A 20,346-nucleotide genomic window follows, 5' to 3' on the forward strand; every position below is an offset into this window, starting at 1 on the left:
ATGTTTGTGTGAGCTCCTGTAATGCTAAGTTTGGGTGCTGCTGTTTATTTGGGCTCCAGCGATACAGTAGGATTTTCCCTTATGGAATCTAGGAGACTTAGCTCTAGCACACTACTGTGCATGTGCAATTTATCTTTTCTTGTCTGATCTGCACACATAGAGAGTACAACTCATGCTGAAATGCAGGAAAGACCTACATGTTAACTGCCCACTGCCCATTGGCCTCCTTTTCTCCACAGGACTGTTCTATGCTTGATACGGGTTTGCCACTACACTTTCGAACTATATATGACTTAAGATGAATAAGTGTAATGATAGTGGTATAGCTATATCATTCTTTTGCTGGTAAATGTCTGTTGCTAAGCAAATTAGATATTCAAAATGACCTTTCTTCCTCTCCCAAATTCGAAGAAATTAATTCCCTATTGAGACGAACCTAGGGAGATCGAGACTTTTCAACTTGGAAGACCCATTATCTAGATTATCTAGATTTTTCAAAACGTGAGTGATCATCTGGTAAATCAGTTTGTCACTAAAGTTTTCATTTAAGAATTCATCAGTTTTATTCTCCCTGAGCGCATACATAAGAAAGAACAAATGCTTTCCCTCCTCCTTATTTGAAAATATATCAATCGATATGCAAGAGCTCATAGTTTCTTTATTCTTACAATCAACAGTAGTTCTCAGTGCTTCAGCATCACTGTCCCATAACATCTAAGTTTTCCACATTGATCACAAAATCCTTTGTTACTCAGGTATGTTGTTTTTTCTTGCATGCTTTCTGTGCTCTTCAGAGTAATCTTTAGTATATACTTTAGCCTTGCTCTTTCATAAATTAAAACACTTTTTTGACTAATTGAATGAAAGATCAGTATTTTGCATTGAAACTGAAGTCTTGTTAGAAATGTTATATACCTTTCCACACTTACAGGAGAATACTGTTTCTTGTAAAAAAGGAAAAAAAAAAAAAAAAAAAGAATTATTTGACAAATGCTTACAGCTTTTCTGTACAATTTGCTTTTAGGTGGAATTGAAGCAAGGGGAAGAAAAAATTCATTGTCATTGTTTTATATATGACACTTCTCATTTACTCACATAAGCCAAGAGCAAAATACACATCCTGAGAAGATTTACAATTAAACTAAGGTGTTTGAAAGGGAAGAAGAGGTCACTTTGCTTTGTATGGGTATATATATTCTCAATGTCAAGTCACACAGGCTGATGGAGAAGGAGCTGTGCCTTAACTTGCTGAGTTTTTTTTTTTTTTTTTTTTTTTTTTTTTTTTAATGTTATGGCAGGCAATTGCGTGGAGATCTTGATGGCGACATTACTTGGCAAACATTTTGGAATCAGCTCAATATGTGACATCACACCCCCTTAAGGTTTTCCACATAAAATAAGTCCTCCAAAGAAAATACAAAAATTGAGACTTAATCTGAAATCTATTATTACATCCTCTAAGGTCTCATTAGGCACCTCAGTATTATTTTTTTTTTGTTTTCATTTTTCCAGGCTGATAGACTAAATGTTGCAGATAATAGTGGTAAATGTTTTATGGTCTTCTTCTAGGGGAATATGGAGGAGGGGCCAGGAATAGAGTTTTAGTCCTGTGTCTACCTTGTTTTCACAAGAAAAAAAGAAAAAACAAAGATCATGACACTTAGCCTTTCCTTCTGTGCAGGTTTTCAGGCTGTGTGAGCACATGTGTCTGATGTAACCTCTTGCCACATTTAGCAACCGTGGTTGTTTAGCTCTGTCTCTAAGACATGAGTGTCTGCTAGTTTTTGAGGAAAAGACAGCATAGATGAAAACCTGGGTTCATCTCAGGCTTTGGGTGCTGATATAACGATGTCTCACAAAAACAGTTCTTAAAGAAAAACGTGGCTTTTGCACTTTGTGGGGTGGCTGCGTGTGCCTTCCTGTGTGCGCTTGTGCTTGCCTACGTCAATAGACATGTTTCAGAGAAGCAAAGGATTTTTTTTCCCCAGCCTCTTTGATTGCAATCCATAAATACGGCTGTGTACTCGGTGGGAAGCATATGCTCTATCTTTGATAGACCTGAAGGAGAGAGGTGTAGTGGGAAGGGTGTAAGTAGCGAGTGCTGCCAAAATACATGGAACATGATGTTACGCAGGCGAAGCAGAGGAAGAATTATCTATGCATAATGTGAGTATAGAATAGGCTTGACGTTCTCACACCCAAACATTTCCATCTGGAAGCTGTTCCTAAGCGAAAGGAAACAGAAACAATATTCTCCTATCTTCTGGAGTAGCTAGCCAGGGAATAGGAAACTCTTTGATTCCCACCCCCCCCTTAGTTTTAATGCAAATTCAAAGAAGTCACAGTTCAACATTTTAAAGACAGTAAATGACATTCAATTTTTATAAATCCTTCTGAGAATTGCTGTTTGAAAATATAAAAAAAGTTCTATTTACGGTTTTTATGCCAGTCCTGGTACAGCAACCTAATTTATGGAAAACTTTGAAAATAACCCTTGCCTTTGCATCTTCTCTCCGTATTTCTGCGATCTGTCCAAACACCTACCTTTCCTCATGACTTTCTTCTGCCATTGTAGGCTGCGTACCTGATTTCATATTTTGCTACTCACATGCTGTAGTGCACACTGAACATCTTAATCATGCTGAAAGGCTCACCAGCTTTATGTGGTTGTAATCTTTAACACATTTGTGCATCTCCTCGTGCTGTAGCAGGTAACATACCTGTCGTTCTCAAAGAGAGCTGAAGAATCTGCCAACCTGCTGACCTACACCACTGCTAGGAGAAATTAGTCACGGTTTTATAGCTGAACTCTCAAAATACGGCTCGGCAAATATTCCTAATTTTTAGTGGATGCAGAAGGCAGACAGGTCCATAGATGTTATGATCAATTGCAGGTATTTCTTAGTATTATGGCAAGAGGTAACCTTACCTTTCACGTTCCTGTTCCAGTAGGCTTGTAAACTCATCACTTTTTTCCATGAACTCACTGTGCTTTCTCTTCTCTTCCTCTAGTTCATACAGAGTCTGTCTGTGTGATTTTTCCACCATTAGAAGTTGCTCCAGCATTCGTCTGTGGGTTTCTTTCTGTTTCTCTACAACTTTATCAAGCTACAAAAAAAGGAAAAGGTCCTGAAGTCTTTTGAAACTCTTACTCACTCAGACTTTCATTAATAAAAGATTTTAAGGGACGCTTAATAATATAAAGTGTGTTTAATAACCTGATGATTGCGTCCTTTGGTATTTGTTTGGAAAAGGTGATTTAATTCTGTCAGTGTAATTCTGACAAATTAGTGAAATTAGTTAAGGTACTGTTCTGCAGGACCCTCAGTCACCTTCTGTACCTTCTTCTGCCACGAGTGATCCTAAACAACTCCTAATTAGCAGTTGCTGTTTTCAAGCTGTGCTTTTTCTCATTGATCATTCTGGTAGAGAAACAGATGCCTCAGCAGAAGCCTCTGTTTCACACAGAAGTAGCTCTACTTTTGGTTGAATAGAAGGAGCAATCTTATCTGGAGCTCTGTAGGAAATGAGAGTATTGAGTGGTCTCTGTAGGGTAGAGAAGTAGATCAGAAAGCAGTTTTCCTCTGGTTTCACAGCAAATGTGTGACAGAACCAAGAATGGAAAACAGGCCTGTCTCCTGTGTTCATAAATTTAACAGTGGGATTGTTTCAAAGAAATGCACATACTTCTTAGAAATAATCGCTTAAAGAAGGGAGTAAGTAAGTAAATAGGGGGCATTTCCTATTTTGTTCCTCAAATTTCAAGCTGTGAATGGGTTTGCCTTGCAGATGGGACCTTTGTAGCACACTTCGAACATCAGACTCCTTCCCCTTCCCCAAGGATTTCTGCTGAGTATCTAAATATTATTATGGAGTGGCATTTTAATCTTAAATAATCTCTTTTAGCTTTGGTAATCATTTTTAGTTTTTCTAAACCATAGAGGTATCAGCATAACTGTTATGCTGTTGAACAAAATGATTTACACAGAGTGAGAGAAAACTATCATTTTGAGGATTCCATCATAATTTTGAATTCAATATGTGACAAAGTTATGCAAGCATTCATGTATGAAACCAGGAGGGGTTTTCCTCCTTAGGCATTACTGAGCTAGCTGAACTTTGAGGAGGGATTACTGGAAGCCATCTAAAGACCTGGGAAGAATCTGTATTTGTGAAAATTTTTGTTCACTGCTCATTCCTTTTCCTCTGAGGAAACTGCCTTCCTGATTAGGTCAATAAGGGAATCCTTGTAGCCTTTTTGGAAATGAGAAATTTTCAGTTTAAAGCCCAGCACTGGCTTCTTTTAACCACAGTCTATTCTGGTAGGTTGAGCTGCTTTGCAGTATTTCACTCTATTAATAGGCAAGAATTCACAAATGGGCAGTGTGGGAAGCAAGACTGGTTCGGGTTCTCCGACATTTCCCCCACAAGGAATTTCAAGTGCCGCAAGACGCACTGGGGCTTCAGATTCTTAGGGCCACTGCTTATTTTAGGCAATATAATTCCAAATAGTATGATTAATTATTGTATCTTCATGGTTATCCACAGTTTGGCTGATAAAAGCAATGACAGGGAGGACCAGAAGACCTAAACTTGTGTTTCTGGAAGGACTGAGAACATCCTCAACTTCTGCAGGGGCTCCTGAGTCTCTCCCTGCTCACCTCAGCTTCTTTTTAAGCATTATATATTCTCTTGTTTTTCCTATTTTATTTTTTGGTGATGCTAACATGAATAAGGAAATGAGAACTGTTGACAAGACCCTGAAGGTGGTTTGAGTCGAGAATATTCCATGAGAAATGACCGCTCATTTTGAAAATGGCCTTTTCTTTCTGCATATGACATCAGTCTTTTCTGTTGCAACACACCTGAGTTGATTTCACGCATGATCTAAATACATAAAGCCTTGACTGTCCTTTTCAGCTGTTTCTGGTGGTATTACAGCAGCTTGTTAAGACTTCCCATGCCCTATCCTGTTCACTGGGAGTTAATGCACTTCTACTCCCGCGAGGTCAATGCTTTCCAGAATCATGAATCTGAAGTAGGACATCTTTTGGGAAAACGTTTCTTATCAAAACCCTTGAATATGCAAGCTTTCTCAGCAAAGAAGTGCCACCTCTTCCAGTATCTTGGCTGAGTTTTCCATGTCACATGTGTTTCTGTGTCTCAAGAGGGGTTGAAAACTGAATTGCCTTAAAAGGCCAAGCTGAAGAAAACTGGCTGGTTTTGACTTCTGCACATTCTTCTTCCACCAGAAGGGAGAATTTCAGATTTTGAAATCTTTTATTCAGCTACTGGTTTACCAGACAGGGAGAGAAAATGTTCACTGTGTTTTACCGACCTTCCTCCCCCTCCGAGATTTCAGGGGGAGGTTTTGGATCAGCTGTTGCACAGATGCATGAAGCACCTTCGTCTGAGTTTCTGCTCCTCGTGGTTTTAGTGGCCACACTTTCAGGTGAATGTTTGCTGTCCTTTGAAAGCAACCTGCCGTCTGCTTTTTGAGGATGTTCTGTGGTGGTGCTGTTTGCAGCTGTGGCCTTGTCTTGCTTAAATTGATACGAATGCATGACAATGTTTGCCGGTCTCAGCCCTCAGTGTGAGGTCAGGTGAGGGAATAAGGTAAAGGTGTGAAGTTATAATTTGTTTTGGTAGGCAGCCTGCATGGATGGGGTTAAGAAAATGTAGTCACACATTTATGTAGATGGGACCACTGCTTCAAAAGCACATGTGAGAATCTGAGGGGATGTGTAAATTGCTATCACAAGAAAATAAAGTGACATTTCTGGCTAAAAGTTGGTCATAAATCAGATAACTCCTGTTTCCCATCATAAAAAATGCTTGATGGAGATGAGGAATAGTCAAACTAATCAATGCAAACAACATTAACCAAACAGAAAATATTTCTGCTTCTGCAGAGTTGGGTGTGAAGGATGTGGGACCTGCCAGTGTTTTTTTATGGGTTCAGGATATTTCATTTGCTCTAGAGCATTTGTTGAGTGGCTGCAAGAGCTTACTTCAAGCAGTAGTAACTAATTTCAAGAAGAATGGTAGTAACTCCAGGTTTTTGTTTTGCAGTGAGCAGTGCCAGTGCCTTTCACTTTGCAGTTGCGCTTTTGGCAGCGATGAGATTAGCAGTTTGGGTTGCAGACTGGTGGTTGGGATGGGTGAGGTTTGTGTTCAAGGCAGGGTGCTGACATGAGTTTGGAAATGGGTAAAAGAACGGCAGAGTCCTGAGCAGGGTTGCATACATGAAAGGGTGAGAAAGGCAAATAACTAAGCTGCTGCATCAAAACCACCTTTCATGTTGCAGTTTGCTTCTGTTGCTCAAATTAGAAAATGCATTTTGGATTTTTTTAAAGAACACTGTCAAATTGGTTCTGCTGTGTACAGGCACAGTTGGTGGGGGGGGGTGTTGTGGCTGGGGACAAAGTGAAGATGAGAGTTTGGGATTACACTCTAGAGAGAAAGGAGGAGAAGCTGGGTCTCTCTCCTAGTAGAGGCCGATATCAGAAAAGAGAGTTGGAGAGACAGCTCACCATGATTAACGCAGACCCTTGAGAACTGACTGTAAGCCACGTAATGGGTACAGGCATTTGTCCCTGTGATCTTGGTGTGCCATGTTGTGCAACGTGCCTCTCCCTCTCTGCGGGATCAACGAGCAAAGGTTTGGTGCTGAGTTGCTGTGCTTCTGTGTGATATGCTGAGAAGCTCTGTGGTGTCCTTGTGCGCTAAGGGCATGTCCCTAGGGAGCAAATTTGACTGGCATTTCCCCCATGAGATCGTGTGGCTGACTCCCACATATCCAGCAGAGAAGAGGGAGAAGTTGTGTGAACCCCTGCTAGCACAAGATCCTCTCACGGGAGCATTCTCCAGCAACCACTTGTTCCTCAAATTACTCTGTCCAAATGCTAAATGTGCACATGCTAAAATGTCCATTTATACATATGCACACACATTTACTCAGCATATACAGTTCTTGGCTAAAACACACCAAGAGGACTAATAAGCAGCAGTATGAATGTCTTCTGTGGAAAACTAAAGTGATAAAATCTTAATTAAGTGATTTGTTGTTTTGTTCTCGCTCACCATATGGGCTTTTTGCTAGAATTAATACTTGAACATACTGTACAATGCAATGGAAAATTGGAGGCATGGTCTTACGTAACTGTGAATAGTTCAGCATGCTAAAAATTCACAGGAATTTAATAGTTTAAAAACATTTTGCCACTGACTTGTGTCTGAAGTCAAAATAAGATGGTGCGTCTCATATTCATTACGTTGGAACTGAACTTTTTGTCTTTCTCTTTGGACTGTTTTGTGTTTGGCGCTTGGCCAGAATAAAATCCAAGCTAGTTACATTTCTTTATCCAAAGTTTAGTGAAATATTACTCCTGTTAATAATATCCTCATGGTCTTTGTGTGTGTATAAATGTATAATCCTGGGTTTATGATTGCGGGTGATTATGGGAGCAGTTCTTCCCTTGTCTTTTTCAGCCCTAAGTGAGCCAAATTTCCATGCAGATGTATCGGTCTCCTTTTCCTGAATGCCATTGATGTTGTCAGCATCTCTTCCGATGACTGTACCTTACTGGTGACCTACAGCTATCTTCGCTTGAAAGTTGTGACCAACACTTGTAAGACATTGTGAGGATGCAGTCAGATATCCTTTGTGAAAAGGATGATGAGAATACTTCGTTCCTCAAGCTCGTTGGTGTTAAAAATGGATTCCCTTTTGAATTTTCCTTGACTGATGCAGAATATAGGCTTTCCTCTAATTTTGCTGCTTTTAGAGAAGATCTCAAAGTGGTAGGAGATCTTATTCACCTAATTTCAAGCAGTAAGGTCCCACAGTTTTTATCTTTGACTATGTAATTGCAGACTGGGGACGGTCATAAACCAGAATTGTCTTTCTAATTCCATGAGGGTTTGAAACTTGAGAGAAGACACTGTTAATTCTGCAGTATCTGCCTCTTTGCCACCTTCTCTTCCTACATCACCATTCTCTGAGGTGTTTTTTGACATTTTTGTTTCTTTCTTGTTGTTGTTTGAATCTGGGAAAATGGTTCTTTTGCAGGATTTACTATAATGTTGAATACCATTTGCTTTCTATTCCAGAGAAGTGGCAGTTGATCTGAGGCCAGAGTTTTTCATGAATAACTGACTCAATCATCTAAATTTATAAAGCACGCAAAGATGGAAAACCTTTTCAGGCCTTTATATGTCAGACAGAAGCAAAAACAAAGAAAGTCTTTTTGCCTTTCTCTTATGCCCCTTTAAACATTAAGCAATTTATTGTATCCTGAACTGTGTGGAATACGTAAGCTTATCTGGCACTTGTTAGGTTGTAAAAAGAAAGCTGTAGAGTACATTTGACTGAGAAACCCTCTGCTTTCAGAAAACCACCTTTCTCATAGATGGGGAAGACCTGGTTTTGAACTATCACAATCCACGTAACTTTTGCAAAGGAATTTTGCAGTTTCCTATTTTGTTAGACTTCACCTGTCAGTCCTGTTGCTATTGAGTAAAGCTGTCTAGTCACCAATTTTACCACTATTTAGTCCTTAACAAATTTGCCAAGAAACTTCATAAAGTTTAGGATAAATGAGTGTGTTGTGACAGGATGCTAAAGGGCCAGTAATCTTAGATGCATTCTGAAATTCACTGTGTCTTCAGTTGAGTTTTGGGAAGATCCTTTATGTTGCAGGCTACAACGCTAAACTGCTAAAAGAAAGGGAAACATGCTGTAGAGGCACTGAATCAGTAGCAATTTGGGGGCAAAGACAAAGGTATGTGGTCGTGGTGGCATGAGGAAGGTGAAATGGTCCTTTCCCATGCTTTGTGACTGCTTCTACTCCTCCCTTGTTTTTTATAAACATCAGAAAAAAAAAATCCAAGCAAAAATGAAATGTATCGTGGACTTAATTTGGGGGCTTTAAAACTGAAAATGTGAAATACCTGCCAATTATGGCATCCTTTGTTTTACCAAGATTTTGTATCTGCTAGTGGTCTTTCTGTACTTTCAGTTGCTCATAGGATGTTTACCTTTGCCTTTTGGAATTGCCAAATCCAGTGGTGTTAGAAATCCTTTCTCTGCCATTAAGTGCAAGAGGGGAAAAAGCGTGTAGAAACTTATGTAAAGTAACAGACTGAACTTATGTTTTCAAACTCTTTTGGACTTCTCTTCAAATCATTTCCATTTGCGCTCAAAGTTTCTGTGACATAATGCCACAACGTTCTAAAATAAATTAACCTCCACAGTTGAACTTTATCTGTTTCAGATTATAGCCAGAAGAGTTTAACCTCTCAGCCTCTGAAATGAGTGCTGACCTTTGCCTGACAATTTTCTCTGAAGTGAACCCTGTATCCTTATGTATGATTCTCTTCAGGAACCTTGGAAAACACTTGGTAGAAGAATTTTATTCAGAATTTCTATTTTCTTTTTAGGATGATTATCTGTACTGAGCAACATATTAAAAAAAAAAAAAAAAAGCCTAAATTCAACTGGAGATGCTGGGAATTCTTATTTGGGGAAACAAACAAACAAACTAACAAAAAAAACAGCATTGATAAGTAGGGCGTATATTATCCAGTGACTTGCATTGCAGGACAGAAATGAAATCCATGTAACGTCCAGAAAGTATGGCTTCTGTTACAGAGAAATTCAAGTACTACCTAGGTATATTGTGAGCATATTAGATTTCTGCTTGGGTGAAATTTCTAATGACAATTCATTACTCAGCCCAACCATGCATACCTGCAATTCCTGTAGAGTTAGTGGGAGCTGGGATGTGTAAAGGCAGATGGTGTGACATTACTGCAGCACGTGTCCTTATCAGCCACTGGTGGCATGACCTCCGTGAGGCTAATGAAGAGCTACCTGTCTGTAGGAGTGCTGGATTTGGATAAAGGGGTGTGAGTGTGTGGGGAGAGTGTCAAAACCAGAAGGCTCATTACCAGGCTGATTGCCGGAGTTTGAGGTAGACATAAACATATCTGTGTTTGTAGCCCCTAGGGTGCAGTATAAGTGGACATCATTAGCTACCTGTTTTTATTAGCGGACCCATTTACACGCATGATAGATTTTAGGCCTAGAGCTTTCTTCCCCTAAAGCCAGTGAGATCTTTCCTGTTGAATTTGTTCAAAATGGTTGTGAGGCATTGGAACTGGCTCCCCAGGGGAGTGGTTGAGTCACCATCCCTGGAGGTATTCAAAAGACATGTAGATGTGGTGCTGAGGGACATGGCTTAGGGGTAGACTTGGCAGTGCTAGGTTAACGGTTGGACTTGATGATCTTGGAGATCTTTTCCGACCTAAATGATTCTATTATTCTATGAATTTAATTATGGTTAAATGTCAGTAGTACAGTTCATACCTCTCCCATAGGCTTTTCATAGATATCTTCTTGCCATTGTGCAGCCTTTGTTTGAATAGCATCTCGCTGGAGGGCCTCTAATACCTTCTTGGGAGTAACAAAACCGTATTGCGCTTCAAGCAAAGCCAAGTCAATTTTTTCAGCCTTAAGTACTCCAATAACTTCATCCTGAGCCTGCAGAAAGACAATATAAGGATTTATTTTGTTACACTGCATTTGTATATTTACTGGTTAGTTGGATGCTTTCTACTTTTGATTTTAAGAAAACTAAAAAACTGAAGAATGCTACATATCTAAAGTGCCCCAAAACAGTAACATGAAGACAGGTAAATCATGAGGGAAGCATTGGTCTTTTTCTTTTATGAGTTCTGCACAGGATTTTCAGAACCCTCACTGATGCTTCAGTACCTTGTTAGCAGTGAGACTGAAATGCCATGTCAGGACTAACGTGTTGCATTCACAGTAAAAAACTTCAGGGGAAAAAAAGTGACTTGTGGCCTTAGAAGATGATTTTTAATTTTTAGTACAAGATACTAGTGTGGTTCTGGAGGCCTAAAAGTGTTGCATATAATGTATGATTTGGATGCAAGGGTGGCTTTTGTAGATTAAACCAGCCTGGAGTAGCCTACATCTGTTGTTGCACTGAGCATGTTTGCATGCTGAGGGCAGGGATGTATATGGTGCAGGGGATGTGACCTTTCACAAAACACATTCCAAAACCATGCAATAATGGCAGTTCTTTAAAACAAGATTAATTGCCTGCAAAGCTGACATTAGGGGTCTGTGTGCATGTATATGTATGTGTACATGCATGTATTAGATTCTGCCTTCTGTACTTGCAGATTTGTAGATATGCATACCCTCATGTACATGCTCTCAGGTAACAAGCAACCTTGAAAGCATCAAGTTTCTTGGACCTAACTGCTATAATGGCATTCTCAAGTTGTGAATGCATGCTAAAGTACAAGCATTTTAAAAGGTGAGCATTAGCAGAAAGTGGTGCCATCTAATACCCAAAAAACATGTTGTTTTAAAAAGCATAACCTTAAAATGTGCACTATACTTTTACTTTTTTAATGTCACTGCATTTGCTTTTGTAATCTTACATCTGATGGCACCCTGTTACCAAAGAGTAGATACAATATGTTATCAGGTATATTCTCCATATGTTCTTCCTTGTGTGTATTTTAGAACTGGTTGCACAGTCTAGCAGGTGCACATAACTTCTTCCTATTTTATGGCATTGCTCTGTAAATCCATGCTGGAGAAACATACTGTATGTGTTTGCAAGACTAGAAATGGGCTATAGATTCTCTCCGCTCTTTATAAAACAAACAACAACAAAAACACTTCTTTACTATAAAGTTAGGAACTCACAGACATTAAGTTAGAGTAGACTGAATATGTGCTGTAAATACTGTGCTATTTGTCTTGAAGTCACGCTTCCAAAAATCATGTTATTTTTTGAGAATATCTGCTCATCTCAGTGTTTCCACTGGGGGACAAACTGGCTCAGGTCACCAACTCCCTTAGGGCTGTTCCCAGCTGCTTCTCCTGCATCCCCTGGTGGTGGAGGTTGCCCCCTGCCTCCATTACGCTGAGAAGCAAATCAGCTCTCTCAAACAGCCATCGCTTGCAACAATCTCTGCTAAAAACAAAACCAAGGACATGTGAATCCTGGAAGGAGATTGGAAAGAGAGGTTTATCAGGAGATGTTAATAATTTTGGTCTGACTGCTGTAAGCAGGAGCACTTCTACATCCTTATTTGTGGCTGTGTTAAAAAAAAAAAAAAAAAGATAAAGAAAAAAAGGTCAATTTCTAATCCATATCATGGCAGAGAAAAACTTGAAGAGTGGTCTTTGTGCACCTTAAGTCTGAAATGAGAGGGTAATGGAATCTAACTTTGGAACTTAATTAGAGCGGGATTGTCAGATGTTCTGTAGAGATTTGGCTTGACATTCCTGGAGGAAGAAAATGAGGAATTAAAAAATGACTTCCCACTTCTTTAATTTAGGATGCTTTCTTTTGAATATCACAATTTAAAATTTTTATGTCAGGCTCATTGTTTGCAAGTTTCTGATTTCATTCTGTTCCAGTTTTAAATCTTAAGAACTGAAGTGTGTCTGTCGATGTGGGTTTTATATATGTATAAATATACTCACACACATATATATAAACATGTACATGTCTTTTTTTTTTTTTGAGTGGAAAAGAGGACTGTTTTGGGTAAGTGTATGACATCTGAATTTAAATGTAAATTTAGAAACAGCAAGTGAGCAGGAGACAAAAATATTACACAAACACATAAATTGCTCCGTTCCTATAGTGAAATGCTCTGTAGAAAACCGCACCCTCAGAGATTGGTACAAAATCTATCAAAAACACTCATAACGCATGTGTGCTCTGTTAAGCACTTCTGTAATCATGTGTTATGTAAATCCATATGCATATGTTCAGAATGGAATTACCTGGCACTGTCTAGGCAGTAAACTCTGCAAACATGTTAGGCAAGCATTGATGCTGCTTTGGCCAGTTTGCTTGTCTCTCTGCTTGTGAGCAGTTTCAAGTAGCTGCCGCTACCTCTGTGCAATCAGTCTGCCACAGAAATATCTCCTCCCTCCTCGCTGGAAATCCGGCTCCCGCTTCCTGAAATTATGTTTGGCCAGGATGGGCATCATTTGCCACTTGGCAGCTGGCTCTTTTTCCAGATAGAAAAAAAATCCCTTTCTTCAAAATCCAGTATCTTGTGGGCTGAGTGGCGCCCAATACTTATTCTGTATAGTATGGGAAATAAAATGGATATTTTGATACGCTAACAAAAGCTGTTAGAACACTGTTGAGTGAGCTACTTCTGGTGACCTGGCACATACTGGTTGATGCTTGTGACTTTATCGGAGAAGGAAGATAAGAAATAATTGAGTAGCAGATATTTAAAGTCTCTACAGTGTTCTCTGTATAATTTTTGCAATACAAATATTTTGTAATCAAAATACTTAGAACAAGGCAGCATAATAGGAAAGGTCTGTGAGTTCTTAATATTCACAATAGATCATTAGTGTTTCAGTGTGATAAAGACACAGAGTAAATAAATTTGCATGGAGGGGAGGTGTAAAGATATCTTTTTGTGCTTATAGCTGTTTCGAATGTTCCTAAATGCTTGGCAGTTTGTATTTGTCCTCATGCAGCAAATAAGTTTGAATTAGGTAGGGTGTTTCCCTAACAGGAGAGCAGCATACGTTTGCAGTAAAGTGGAGGAAATAAAAAATAAAAGATATCATTAGAACATTTTAACTTGGAAAACAAAGTAAGACAATGTCACCTGTAATTCACCCTCGAGGACACTAAGAAGAAACAGCAAGTCATCACGAGAGAGATCCTCTGTTTTCTTGAAAGAACTTTCTTTTTTCTCAGCCTTAGGGCTTCTTAGGATGGTGCTGGCTTGGGGTGCATCGTCTTTCTCCTTCAGCTTTCTTTGCACGTTTCCTTTCCCACTGTAACCTGTCTCTTCTTTGTGGTGGCCTTTTGACCTTTGCTGTAACAGCTTTGGTCTGGTTGGACTTTCTGCACTGTTACTTCTGGAACCCATGGTTTCTCTCTCTCTGAAGCTGAAGGAAGATTGTGAAAAAAAAAAAAAAAAAAAAAAAGATAAGTATTTTACCTATAAGAGAGTATGAAACTATTAACCTAATTTATGGTGGGTATTACTCCCCCCAGACTGGTAGCGTTCCCTCCCACACTTGGCTCTTTGTCTTTTGAGAGGAGCTGACAACCTCGCCTGAACCAACAGGACTGGACTGCGATCCTTACTGAATGCGGAGCTGTAGTGGAGCAAGTCTTAACTGGTCCTGTGCACCTAGAAGAATCCCTTGTTTGCAATAACACTTGCAAAGGAATAGTGCTTGCAATAACACTTGCAAAGGCAGCAGCTTCAGCAGCAGTACTGTGCACACCACTGCAGACCAAATATCCCATTTAGGAGGGGGAAAATTCTACTTTGGTGCTAAGCTATGAGGGTGTCATACAGGTGTTTGTACCCAGCCAAGGGAGACCCAGCCTAGCTTGGCCCCTTTGAAGTGCCACTGTTAAATAAATACACTGTAATGCCTTTACAGATAAATGACTAACGCTGTACAAATATTGATTAACCTCAGGAACTCTGTTTTGTTTGTCGCCGCTAAGATTAAGGTATGAATGGATTATAGTCCACCTCTGCAGGAAGATTGTGGTGTGGTCATGGATACAGTCTGGCAGGCAAAAGCCCAATCATGTGGTTGAAAGGTGAAATCACACGCATTCCAGATAGAAACAAGGCACTTTTTTTTTTTTTCATATTTAAGTGTGAGGCTAATTGCTGGAAGTCCTATTGTGGAAAGCATATTGGGCATTTCTTTGGAAAAGAACAAGGAAAGAAAGGCTTGAGCTCAACAGCAGCTGTTTGACTTGAATCAGTGATTTTCTCCAGAAAATTGTTGTGACCTATGGTAGGCAGGAAATGATTGTGCTGCTTTTTGGCCTCCCAAATCCATGGCCAAGAACGTTCATCCAGAGCTCCCCCTCCAGCCAGGTTCTGAATGTAAATCTTAAACCTGTGACTGCACTCTTTATCCATGGTCATTTTCCGCTGAATGCTACGGTGATTGAGAGTGGGGAAAAATATCAAAAATACTACAGGAAAAGCAAGTGAAATTTCCTATAATGCTGAAGGAAATCTCTTCTAGTCTAATCTGAAGCACTCCTAATAGCTTGTCTTTTGTAAGAGAACTTGTTTCTCCCAGTTTCCCAAAACCAAGGCATGGCAGGCTTGTGGGGCAGAGTGCTCTGGGATACCTGTTTTGTTTGCTTCAACAACCTTGTGTTAGGATGGGACTTGTTAGGGTGCATGTAAGAAACTGGGAGCAGTTTTATAGCAGTCAGGCAGAGATGGGGCCTGATAGTACTTAGCTTAAAATGGTGCTCATCCTGTCCTGTTATGATCCTTGGCTCCAGGAAACTACAAAGACTTGCCAGAAAAGTTGATATATTTCCTGAAGGATACACCTGTTCAAGTCTTAATGCTTGCAATCTGCATACGTCTATATGACTAGTTCTAACATTTAGTAGTTTGTTGCCATTGTAGAAATGGTCACAGCATGTGTCTCTCAAACTGCAGTTCAGCCAAAACCCCTTGGTATTCATGGCTGACAGAAAACAGAGGATAACTTTGGAATTATCTCATAAATGACAGAACCTACGCATCTGACATGAAGGAAGAAGTGAAGGTCTTTTCTTTCTTGAAGGTCTTTTCCAACATAAATCATTCTATGACCCGAAGTGGCACTAAGGGTCATCGTTTAGTGATGGCACTTAGTAAGTAGGTCAGGTTGATGGTTGGACTTGATCATCTTGAAGGTCTTTTCCAACCTGAACGATTCTACAATTTTATCATTTAGTTTACTGTCACTTGTTTCATTGTGGTCTGCTTATTTGGCTTATTCACTTTTTTGCATTTTGCTTGCAGAATATTTCTACTTTGGAACAAAACTATTGGTTTCCTTTCAGCATAAAATGTGAATGGCTGCTTGGCTTTCACTTGTGGGTTTATGGCTAGCAATTGTAAGATCAGATGCAGGAGCTGTGAAAATTAAATACTCTGAAGTCACTTGAGCTTGTCCAGGATCTTGTGCCCTTTGATGCCACAAGTGTAGGATCCAGTGAAATGCACAAGTAGTCCAAGTTCTTCTGTTTTTCCCCTCATGTGCCAGGTGCACAGCAGGCTCAATTGGACTTCAAGCTGCTGTCAGGCTTGTGACAAGTGTCAACGTGACATTTCTTGCTGAAGGGAAGTGGAACAGGTGCATAACAAAGAGGTTTGTACCTTTTCAAGCCTTTTTCCAGTTGGCTGCACCTGGAAGCAGGATCCTGAACTTGAAAGGCCACTAGTCTCAGCAGTCCTGACAAGACGGATGCCCGCCCCCTGTTTTTCTCTTACATTACACATGTGCTCAGGGCTTCAAAGCCGCGTGCCATGCACAGTTTTCATAGCTGAGGAGTGCTAGCAGTGATTGTCTTTGAACCTGTGGTGCTGGCTCCTTGATCAGGTAGATCAGTCTTTATTGCCCTGACAAAAGGCACTCGGTGCCTGAGAAGGCCAGCTGGCCTGCCGAGGAGGTCACCCTCCTGTGGAGACGGTGCCTTTGCAAAATCTCCAAGTGGATTTTTCTTTTCTTCTAGAGCAGACATTACCTGTGCTCCGCTTGTGTTCTGTTCTGGCCTTTCTGAATGCCAGTGTATACTATTAAACCTGCTGATGCAAATATTTATCAGATTTAACAGTTAACATGAATGATTTAAGATTGGCGTGGCCTACTAAACGTATGGCTTAAAGCATACTAAGCGTGTGCTTTAAGCACTTTTTAATTATTGTTTGAATGTACCTGACAAAAGAGGCACAAACACCCTGGTATTAGTGGGCTGCCTTATTAGCATGCTAGTTCTCTGTTGATTTATTTAAGTTTTCTTAATGCCTGTACATTGACTGGCATTCTTATTGTCTGCAGCAGTGTCTGTTTGCATAATGATGTTAGTACTAATGAGGTGGTCACAGGATGTAAAAATGACAGATTTGGAGGAAGGTGGAATATTTCTTATTTGCTCAATTGATTTTTAATATCAGTTTGGATTAGTGCCCGATGTAAAAGAGACAAGAAGCCAAATACCCATTCTTTCTGAGTTCTGAATTAGAAGCTGTTGTACTTGAAGCTGTCTGCATGTTATCTGATGCTAATGCAATTTTCTGCACATGAAATCTGTAGCATCATATACACTGCATAAACACACAAGAAGGGCCACGTGAGGTGAGAATTAGGGCTTTCTTTGAGGAAAGACACAAGAGTAGTCATCTTATCATTGTGCATTAATTTGCATCTTGGTCATGAGCAAAGAAAATCAATTCAGAACAATAGGCTCTTGGTCCTTGTGCTTTATCAATTTAAGCAGTTCTTTTTCTGCTATGCTACTTTCATTTTCCTATAAAAGAAAGGAAGTTAAGTAGTTTTCAGTAAGCTGATAAGAAGATGCATTTGCTAAATAGCTTTAATAAATAAATTTACCGGTCAGTCTTTTCTGTGTCTTTGTCTAAAGCTTATTTTAGTTTGAGTGAGTGGGAGTATTTTTCATAGTGATTTTGAGTCTGTTTTTCTTTTATTTTTTCTTTTAAATACTGGTGGACATGCTATGCTGTTAACCAAGCTTACGATAAAAAGGGGCTACAGTGATTAGGTACATTGGGCCATCAGTACCACACTAATTCTAGGCCTGGGATTCCAAAGCTGTGTTGGTACTGCTCTAAGTGGCATAGCACAGACAACCAGCTTAGATGGAAGGGGTATACAAGAAAGGTAGCTTGCAAAAAGGGGATAAGGAATTGTTTACCTGTTTGTAATAGCGGTTATGTAATTCATGAACAGAATTTCTGTGGTTTCTCCTGGAGTATGGACTGTGGCATTTTGTGGCAAACTTCTGTAGAGGAGCTAATTTAAGACCTGTTTCTTTGTACCACCGAGAAGGATGGCAATGTAAGATACCTTTAGAAAAAAGTCAATAACTGCTAAGAACGAAGAAAGCAGATGAGAAAATATGGTGGAGCCTGCATGCCTTGCACCTATGATCTGGATCGATTGATACACAGCAGGGCTTGTTGCTGTGTGACCAGAAGAAACAAGGATGCTTATCAGCATTTGTGTATGATGTGTATGATCTGTATATGTATATGATGGGGGTATGATCTGGTTGTATCAAAATAAAAGAAGATTGAAAGGGACCACCCCAATCTCAGAGTCACATCTGACATCACAAACAAGCATTCAGTGGATATTTAATTCAGGTGAGTCCCTGGACTGGACCACAGAACTGTGCTTGTACTTTGTGCACCATAGGACACTGGCTGACAAACCAAGCTTTTAGCTGTGTTTTTTGACCTTTACTGCCTGTAAGTGTGCTCGTGGAAGCATAAGGTCTGTGTTCTCCAGTACTGTGTTTTGAGTCATGCTACAAGGTGTCTGTTTTACTGAAGATTTTGCAGCAGTATCTTGATTGAAGTTGTATGGTAATGACTTTGAGGCTTGCCAGATTCTGTGCAGCTTGGTAGACTGGTCCCAGTTTTAAAATGGAGCAAGGGTGGCTTACGTTAAAACATGCTGGTACATCAAATTATTGCAAGTAGCATACTCAGTAAAGTTTGTATCTATTCTTAGTGTTCATGTTTTTGTTCTCTTTATAGTTTGTTTCTTGTTCTGTTTTCTAAAGAGCTTTGTGCATATAAAGGAGACATTTTCTTTTCCTTAGTGATGAGCAAGTAATCTGAGGGATCAAAATATACTTTCCTGAAGAGCCAGATGAATAAATGACCAAATGTTTCTATGATGTTAACTTGGTCTCCACCCTCTCAATCATATTCTGAAGGAGATGAAACTGCATTTGTCTCTTTGGCAGCAGCGAACAAGCAGGTGGTTCAGAAATCCCTGCACTTTTGTGGGAAAGACTGAAATATCCTTCAAAGATGACTTCACCACAGACACCATAGGGTTTTAAGAGGCATCCATTATTTTTCCATCTATTTTTCCCTTTAGTATTTTCTCTTTAGTTAGTGATTGACTTATGAGCTAAGAAAATCCCTCACAGGACCAAATCTTCTCTTAATCCCAGGGTAAGGATCCTGAATGGTTGAGAACTTGATGTTTCTTCCAAAAATCCGTGACTAAGTAAGGAATTATGTCTTTCTGTTTTAAAACATCTCTTAAAGGGATATGACAATGCTTTTGATTTGCTGAAATACATAGCCCCCTACCAGCAGGCTGTCCTTCAGATGGAGTTAAGATGCTATTGCTCAGTATGCCAATGTAATGGGAGAGCACAAAAGCATGTAGTCTCTTCTGGAAAGAGGCATGGAGCCCTCTGTCCATCACTGTGAATGTGCTTTTGGGCAAGAAAAGGGTGTTCTCATTTTAGCTACTACAGGGTTGCAGGGCATTGCTTCCATTCCCATGTAGAACAGCTGCTGTGAAGCATCGTGTTCAACTTGGTGCCTCACATACCTGCCTACAGAGAAATGAATCCACTGTCCCTCTTCTTTTGCTTTCTTCTGTGGTTGTGTGCCAGGCAGGCAGTGTGCAGGCACAGGATGGGGATTTTGGCAAGCGTCCACATCCTGTCCTCTGCCAGAGAAAGCAGCAGGTTTGTCTTGTCCTCTTTCTGTAGTCCTGTTTTGGCCTGTGGGCCAGCAGCTGAGCCATACTCAGCAACAGGAAGAGATGAAAACCTTGTCTTATTAATTAGAATCCCAGGATTTGGCCATCTCACGGGATCATTCAGCCTTTTCTTGAACTGATGCCTTCTGACAGAATGTGTTTCTCAGTTGTTAGGACTTTCAACCTTCCCAAGTGGAGAATGCTGTGCTTTGTGGTACTTTGGCACCACTTCCACAAATACAGCCCTTCCTTTTGGGCAGGCTGCTTCAGCATTTTCCTTGAAAACCATTTACAGTGGCCTCTGTCCAGAAGCACGTTCTGTTGTACCACGGCTGATTATCTCATCGGGCTGTGCTCTTATTCACAGTAGACTCTTGTGCTGTTTTGGTACATAGGCTGGGCAATGGATGAGAAAAGACTTCTTTCCTTGAATGAGTACGTCACCCAGAGACTCTGGAGTAAGTGTTCCCATCTTGGCATGGAAACTGCAAGATTAAACTGTTTATCTGGGAAAACTGGTGCAGGAGTGCTTACCTGCTTAGCCTGATCCATCCATTGGCATGTAGTCGCAGGGAGTCAAGTGAGAGCAATACAGAACAGAAGTCTGTTTCCCTGTCCTGGGTTCTTTTCAAACCCTGGTCTTTGAAGACCTCAGGAGTCCTGCAGGAACAATGCTATCATTGTTCAGAAGAGGAATTACTTGGATGGGAGGAAAATCTGGATTCAACAGAGGATGTAAACACTCCTAGACA

The 20,346-nt window shown here is 40.1% G+C and overlaps 2 protein-coding genes across 4 annotated transcripts in view; one reads left to right on the top strand and one right to left on the bottom strand.

The window, feature by feature from the left end:
• The window catches only part of CMSS1 (cms1 ribosomal small subunit homolog), a 235,150-nt gene that overhangs the window by 71,730 nt on the left and 143,074 nt on the right, over nucleotides 1-20,346 (top strand). The window lies entirely within an intron of this gene.
• FILIP1L (filamin A interacting protein 1 like) overlaps nucleotides 1-20,346 on the bottom strand; it is a 201,119-nt gene that overhangs the window by 69,891 nt on the left and 110,882 nt on the right. For both annotated transcript variants that reach the window (XM_084522481.1, XM_084522480.1), the window contains exons 4-6: nucleotides 13,690-13,975; nucleotides 10,370-10,543; nucleotides 2,930-3,108 (exon numbers count right to left, since the gene is read on the bottom strand). In XM_084522481.1, the coding sequence (XP_084378607.1) occupies nucleotides 2,930-3,108; nucleotides 10,370-10,543; nucleotides 13,690-13,956 (620 nt within the window). In that variant the 5' untranslated portion in view covers nucleotides 13,957-13,975. The remainder of the gene's footprint in view (nucleotides 1-2,929; nucleotides 3,109-10,369; nucleotides 10,544-13,689; nucleotides 13,976-20,346) is intronic.

The sequence above is a fragment of the Aythya ferina genome (genome assembly GCF_964211825.1).
Source record: "Aythya ferina genome assembly, chromosome: 1".
NCBI lineage: Eukaryota > Metazoa > Chordata > Aves > Anseriformes > Anatidae > Aythya > Aythya ferina.